The following is a 7,550-nucleotide window of genomic DNA, read 5'->3' as shown; positions in this document are numbered from 1 at the left end:
ACTTCGCTAGAAATCGGGAGTTCTAGGTTTGATCTAATCAGTGACAGTCAGTGGGAGCATTTTCAGAATTTGATATTTTCTTCTCTTATGAGTGTTTGGTTCTATTTCTTTGTCAAAACTATTATAAACCTATGATGCGAACTGAAAACTAAATTTGACATTCACAAAACTCTGTGTTATGCTTTTGTTTTATTTTACTGGTCGATTCCTTATTTAAGGTCTGACAGATCACGAAGAGTCATCATCTGTATTTAGCTTTAAGACTCAAATACAGAGAAATTTATCATTCTCTGTACTAAACTGGCCTAACCAAAGGTTGAATAAAACGTTCAGTTGTTTTCCAGAGAAGATGTTTGTACCTTGATCCACCCAGTTTAACTAGACTTAAACCATATGTATATGATAAACAATCTAAACTATATGCATCTTCAACAAAGACTGACCTAAGAAGATGTTGCAGAAGAGTATCTTAAGAAATTGAAGGCCCTCCAGCTTCCCCCCAAAAAAAGAAAATTGTTGGCCCTAAAGTCTTGTTTTGCTTGAGTCAAATAAGGTCATGATGCTGAGACCTGAACAGAAGCTGGTCAATTTGCCTTTCATCCCATTCATAAGGTCTTCTTTGCTAGAGAATCAGCTATAATAATGAATCCTCTAAAGGTAAAGCCTAAATTACAAGATAAAGGAATTTTGCCTATCGCGATTGCAATCTAACGACAATTCTTCCGAAATTGTAGGTTAGATTACCACCCCCTATCTAACAATATTTTCATCAAAATGGAGAACATCTAGTATGGCTTCCAATGTATCACCTGAATTGTTTGGAATCACCTCACTGATACTTCCAACTCTTCCTTTTGGGTTCTATGAGGTAGGCTAGATCCATTACTAGTCAACTCAGACAGTAAGACGGAAAAGAAAATTTTCAACCCACATAATTGGATGTTTGACATGTGTACAAATTATATATGTTTACTTAAAATAAAATAAAAAAGATCTAACTTTGAGATTCAAACATGTGTCAGATTTCTGACCACATGGATTGAGAAATTTGTGGGTGGAGGATCCTGATTCTCCATGACCCATCCACATTTACCATCATTAGTTTATTATCCCTCTTAGGAGGCCTTACCGAGTGTTGATTGTGGGCCTTCTTCCTATATGTGGGCTTTGAAGGCAATTCAATTGTGGGCTTTCCAAAATGTGAATAGGGCCTTCTTGTGCAAGCTGCTATTCTTGAAACCAGCCATATTACAATAGTATTTCAGTGAAATGAATTGATGATCTAATCTGATGCATATTTATAGAAAAGGGTTATTATGTCACATCTTAACAAACAATATATGACAATATACAATAACACGTGTATAACATGTGTCTTTATTCATCTCTAATAAGCCGCCCCTTCCAAAGTCACAATGAAAAAGATGGAATACCGCGTGCTGAGTCAGATACAGATAATGCTTTCGTGCGTGGTGAGTCATTGGCAAATGATGAAACGCAATTTAATTTTCATAAGATTCCTTTTCTTCTTTTTTTCTGGTAAAGAATTTGGATCAGCTCAGACGTTGTGATCAATGCGGATAAATTTTTTTTTTCCGCAAAACACAGGCAGAACAGAAGACCGAGCTGTTTCAACATGGAGGAGAAATCGCAAGAACTGGAGTTGCAGGGACGCCTTTGAGCTCTGGATATCTGACAGTGAGGCCATGGCGGACGGTGAAACGCAACCCACCACCCAAAGCCTCCCCCCCCAACCCTTGCACCCCGTTTCCTTCTATCTTGTAGCATCAACAGAGTCTCATACCCAGCCATCTCTCATCCATGGCTCTAAGCTTTTAACTATCAAATTCCTTCTGCCTTCACAAGAGAAGGGCTAAGTTTCCTAGATGAGCCATTCAGCGAATCCTGCTTATAGTACTACTCAACTTTTCTGTTGTCCATGGCATCATCTGTCAGCTCTCAAGGTTTTGTCCAGATCCAACTTTCCCATATTGAGATGTAAAGCTTCATGAAGTGGTTAACAATTCAATTTTGACAACAACTATTCGGGAATCCAGGTATGGGCAAGTCAATTCTTTTTCGTGTTTTATGATAAATGAATATTATCCGGACGTGCTTAGCTTAGATTGTATTCATAGGCTTTGGATTTCTTTAAACAAGCTTCAAGCAGCTAACTGCAATTAAATGTTATTTTTCATGTATGATTTTCCTCCTTTATTTAATTTCAGCTTGCTTGGCTATGGTGATTAATCGACTTTAAATTTCTATTTCCATGTAATTAGCTAGAACACTGATTGTTCAATCCAATATAGACATCCATTGATAGGAGGCCTATACTAAACTGAAATGAGAGCAAAAATCAAGCCTTATTTCTATTGAGAAGACGATGAATGTTGCAGTAAGGCTTCCATCATTGTGGGATCTGAGAAAAGTCACAATGTATGCAGCTTTTACCCTGCTTTCCTTGTGTGGTTTTTTTCAGACTCAAACCCCAGGGCCACTTGGTCACAACACCCTGTATTGAAAAACAGACCCTCCATGAGCAAAATCCTGAAATACAGTCAATACCCAACTCTATTATAGGAAAGGCCTTAACATTGTCTTTCTTTTCTTCATTCCATGCTTCCAATTTGGTCTTTGTTTCTCTGTTGTCCCTGAATTCCACTCTGGTGGCAAATGAATGCAATGGTCATTTTGAGAGATCTATAATGCATAAATTGTTGGCCATTGATGCCATTTTCAAAGAGTTTGTGTTTATTTTTTTTAATCAACTCCCAGCTGCCTTGTCATCAGATGAAATCATGATCTGGAGACATAATTGAAGGGTTGAAAGAGAACATCCCAGCATTGGTAGATTAGCTTTTCACGGCTGCTCTTCAATTCTTTCTGCAAAATCATACACAACTTCAGACTAAGAAATGGCTATGCCTGCTGTAAGCTTTCTACTTAGCAAGTTGGACAACTTGCTTGTTAACGAGGCAAAACCTCTGAGAGGCATCCAGACAGATCTTTGTGACTTAATGGATGAACTCAAGAGTATCCATGCCTTTTTGAAGGATGCAGATACAAGGGGAGAGGTGGATGAAGGGGTGAAAGTTTGGGTTAAGCAATTGAGGGATGTAGCTTGCGAAATTGAAGATGTTGTTGCTGAAGTTATGCTATGCATGCATCATCATCAACAAAACTCTGGATGTATAGGCCATCTTTCTAAAATTGTTCACCTCTCCAAGAAGCGGAATCCTTGGCATCAGATAGCTACTGATGTACAGGAAATCAAACGGAAAGTCATCAAAATTAAAGAGAGAAACCAGAGATATAGCTTCAGCTGTTCTGATCAGGGGTCAGTCTCTTTTAGTAGGGCTGACACTTGGCATGATCCTCGAGTCTCTGCTCTGTATGTTGAGAATTCTGGAATTGTTGGAATCGAGAAGCCTCGGGATCATCTGTTACAATTGCTAGGAGATGAAGAGTTCAAGTGCACGGTAATTTCTGTGGCAGGCATGGGTGGTGTAGGCAAGACTACACTTGTCAAGAAAGTGTATGATCTCTGTAAGGTTCAAGAACACTTTGACTGTCATGCCTGGATCACTGTGTCACAGTCTTTTAGACCTCAAGAGCTCTTGAGGTCCATGATGAAGCAATTTTACCAGGAAGATTTGTATGTCCTTAGAGGACTAGATTCCATGGAAGAAGTTCAACTGTTAAACAAACTGAGGGAATATTTACAACAAAAAAGATATATAATTGTTCTCGACGATGTTTGGACCATAGAATCCTGGAACTCTATGCAGCATGCTTTACCCAGCAGCGATTGTGGTAGTAGGGTGTTAATCACAACACGCAACAGCGATGTAGCTTCCTATTGCAAAAAGTCAAGTTGTAACCATGTTTACAACCTTAATCCTCTACCTGATAAAGAAGGTTTTAGGTTATTTTGCAAGACAGCATTTGGTTCAGAGAATTGTCCTTCAGATTTAAAGGACCTCTCTCTTAAAATCCTGAAAAGATGCGAGGGATTGCCTCTTGCTATTGTAGCTACAGGTGCTCTTTTGTCATTGAAAGATAAGACAAGATTTGAATGGCAAAAACTGCTTGACAATCTTGGCTCTGAGTTTGAAAACAATCCCATTCTAACAAGAATGAGAAAGATTTTGTCATTGAGTTTCAATGATTTACCTTACCACTTGAAATTCTGTTTCCTATATTTTGGCATCTTCCCAGAAAATTATTCAATCAAGTGTGCGAGGCTGTTTCGGTTGTGGGCAGCTGAAGGATTTGTGGGACAAAGAAAAGGATTGACCCTGGAAGAGGTTGCTGAAGATTACCTGAAGGAGCTTGTTTGTAGGAAACTTGTTCAAATTGAAGAAACATACCTAGATGGACGTATTCGAAGTTGTCGTGTACATGATTTTCTTCGTGAAATCATTGTTTTGAAGTCGGAGGAGTGGAATTATAATATAGTTCTTGATGGACGGTGCAAAAGTTTGCCAAACAAGGTTCGACGTATGACTGTCCACAACAATGAAGAAAATGTTCTGATGAATGCAAATTTCTCCTACATTCGATCTCTTCTGTTGTTTAGGGTTGAAAAACTGCAAGGATCTTTTTCACGTACAGTTTTGCCCAACTTCAAGTTGGTGCAAGTATTGGATCTACAAGACATACCTTTGGAAACTCTTCATGATGAGATTGGCAATCTCATCCACATGAGGTATTTATGTGTGAGAAATACAAAGGTGAAGGCCATTCCAAATGCAGTAGGAAAACTTGAATACCTAGAAACCTTGGATTTTAGAGGTACTCCCATTGATAAAATGCCTGTTGGGATCTTCAAGCTCAATCATCTTCGGAATCTTTTAGCTGATCGATTCACTTCCCTTGGTGGTATCAAAACAAAACGAGGATTAAAACTGCACAAAGCTATTGGGAGTTTAACAAGTCTAGAGAAGCTAGTATTCGTAGAAGCATACCAACAAGGTGGCAACAATTTGGTTAAAGAGCTGGGGAAGTTAATAGAGCTCAGAAGGCTGGGTATTGTGAGCATAAGAAGAGCCGATGTAATGCACCTATGTACCTCCATTGAAAAGATGAGCCATCTTTGTTCATTGACTATAAAGTCATTAGATGATTATGACCTCCTAAATTTTGATCATTTGTCATTACCTCCCAGGTCCCTTCAACGTCTGTATCTGGATGCTCCTCTTGAGAGATTACCAAATTGGATTACATCACTTGATGGTCTTGTCAAATTGCGTTTAGGCACTTCAAGGTTAAAAGACAACCCCATCGGGAGGCTTCGGATGTTACATAATCTAGTGGACTTGATTCTTCATGCAGAATCCTTTGAAGGAGATGAGATACTCATAGAGGCAGGAGGGTTTGATAGACTTAAGGTATTTCGTCTAATTGGGCAAGAGAAACTTACTGTATTGAGAGTGGAAGAAGGTGCAATGCCCGTCTTGGAAGATCTAAGAATAGAAGGATGCAAAAAATTTTGCAGAGCTCCAGAAGGAATTCAACATTTTCCCAATATAAAATATCTTTACTTTGTTGACATGCCCCTGGATTTTGAGCTGAGTATAATGCCTCTTCTTCTTGTGTATTTTGAAGAACGCATGCTGAGAGAGAAATTGCCAAATGCCTATTTTAGTTGTAAGCTTAAAGGACACCGAGTTCGTTATTCTGCAATAGATGTAGCAGTTGCTTTGAGAAGTCTTTTCAAGGAGAAAACTGAATTTGCACCGAAGCAACTTTTTGGTGAGTAAATGTTGTTTTCTTTTTGCTCCTAGATGAAAACAATATGTGATATGCAATTAGTTACTTTCCTTCGTTACTTTCATAAAGCTATATTGTCACTTTTTAAGAGTTTGGTTTGTGCATCATTAATGACAGCAACGATTCGGCAAAATCTATTGGATGTACGCATAGCCAAAGTTGAACTTTTTGAGCATGGAGGTGAAAGCACTACTGCAGGTTCACTACCGCCGCAATATCATCTTCTCAGCAATGATGATACCAAGGTATTCTATCTGTTGCCTTTACTTTGATGAGTTCTAATTTGTAAGTGAGCTAGCCATCATTGTTAATGCTTGGGTACAGTGATTAATTGGTGGAATGCACATAATATGTGTATGTTTGATGTTCATTTTATTTCATCTGTGTTCACTTGCTAATTAAGCTAAATCCTCTATGTCGAGTATATATATATAGGGTTACAAAGGGTACCTATTGGAATACCCTTGAGAGCCTTCTCTTCCAGCTTCCATTTGTTGAATAAGCAGGTGTAGTAGAGGAGTTGGATTACCTAAAGCCATTGCTACAAGGATTGCCATTGCTAGAACACTAAAAACCAAGTAGCAATTCCAAGACATGGCGAAAGTACATGTTCTGGAATTTTAGAGAAAATGAGGCGGGGTGGATGGTGGGTGAGAAGAAAGAACATCAAATAGCCTACTTAGTACAAGAATCACGGAAATCATAGAAGAGGGAGAAGGAAGACACCTGTAACCATATAGTTGAAGATGATAAAACAAAGTTCCAAAATTGAGAGAATAAACATACACAAGCACATAGGAAAACAGCACAACCAATCCAAAGAAGAAATACCCTTTTCTATCACCTGGCCTCCAAAATTCACTCTTTTAAAAGAAGGATTACTTTCATTAAATCCAATGGCTTCATACTCTCCCAACCTCATCATGAAAGAATTTTACACTACCTCTAACTGCCACTTTTGTGGAACCCTTCCCCCCCCCCCCCCCTCCCCTTGTTTCTCTAAGGCTTGAGAACATGGTTAACCCACCTTCTAAGGAAGAAATTAAATAGGTAGTGTTTTCTTTGGGATGATACAAAGCCCCAAGGGTTGATGGTTTCAATACATGCAGAGACACTGGAATTTGGTTTGTGATGACATCTTCTTTATTTTGTCAGTACTTTTTTCACACATCACAATTTGTCGGGGGGGGGTTAATCACACTCTTATTTGTTTTATCCCCAAAAAAAAAATAATGCTTTTGAAGTCCTTGATTTTAGACCAATTAGCCTTTGTAATGTCAATTACAAAATTTTGGCTAAATTTTGGGTGGGTGCAAGATTAAAACCTTTGTTACCACACTTTATATCTCCACTCCAAGGGTTCTTGTTCCAAGGAGGCAGATATCTGATAATATTTTTCTAACACATGAAATTTTTCACCTTATGTCACATACCAAAGGTAAGACGAGCTATATTGCCTTGAAACTTGACAAATCTAAGGCCTATGATCATGTCAAATGGTAGGTAATTGGCAGCACTTTTTTTTTGTTAGGCTTTGACCAAAAATGGGGTAGTCTAGTGAATAAGTTAATGTGACTACTTCTTTCTCAATTAAGTTAAATGGAAACCCTCATCAATGGTTTTCAAGCACTAGGGTCTCCGACAAGAATGTCCGCTAAGCCCTTACCTTTTCCTTTTAATTGTGGAAACCCTCTCTAGATTACTTAAAGAATACATAAGTCCAAATCTTTTCAAGGTATCAAAGTGACAAGACATGACCTAGAAATCTCACATCT

At 38.4% G+C, this 7,550-nt stretch overlaps 1 protein-coding gene across 2 annotated transcripts; it reads left to right on the top strand.

The window, feature by feature from the left end:
• The first annotated feature begins 1,443 nt into the window (after positions 1-1,443).
• Positions 1,444-6,723, top strand: LOC149005716 (disease resistance protein RPM1-like). Of its 2 annotated transcripts, none has more exons than XM_089169243.1 (3): positions 1,444-2,057; positions 2,794-5,757; positions 5,893-6,723. In XM_089169243.1, exons 2-3 carry the CDS (start codon positions 2,919-2,921, stop codon positions 6,045-6,047), a joined length of 2,994 nt encoding a protein of 997 aa, XP_089025369.1. In that variant the 5' UTR covers positions 1,444-2,057; positions 2,794-2,918; the 3' UTR covers positions 6,048-6,723. The 2 variants fall into 2 exon arrangements, with proteins under 2 accessions (XP_089025369.1, XP_089025370.1); XM_089169244.1 differs by having other exon boundaries at positions 2,779-5,757.
• Positions 6,724-7,550: the final 827 nt, after the last annotated feature.

This window comes from Hakea prostrata, chromosome 9, assembly GCF_041222555.1.
Source record: "Hakea prostrata isolate BN-2017 chromosome 9, UWA_Hpros_2, whole genome shotgun sequence".
NCBI classification, from domain to species: Eukaryota; Viridiplantae; Streptophyta; class Magnoliopsida; order Proteales; family Proteaceae; genus Hakea; species Hakea prostrata.
The sequence above is the reverse complement of the archived record's forward strand: the minus strand, read 5'-3'. Positions and strand labels throughout refer to the sequence as shown.

Bases quoted from the DNA above. Each gene is read 5' to 3' on its own strand.
- LOC149005716 (XM_089169243.1), top strand. From the start codon at position 2,919: ATGGCTATGCCTGCTGTAAGCTTTCTACTTAGCAAGTTGGACAACTTG. The intron at 5,758-5,892 runs GTGAGTAAATGT...CATTAATGACAG, and splicing joins TGCACCGAAGCAACTTTTTG to CAACGATTCGGCAAAATCTA.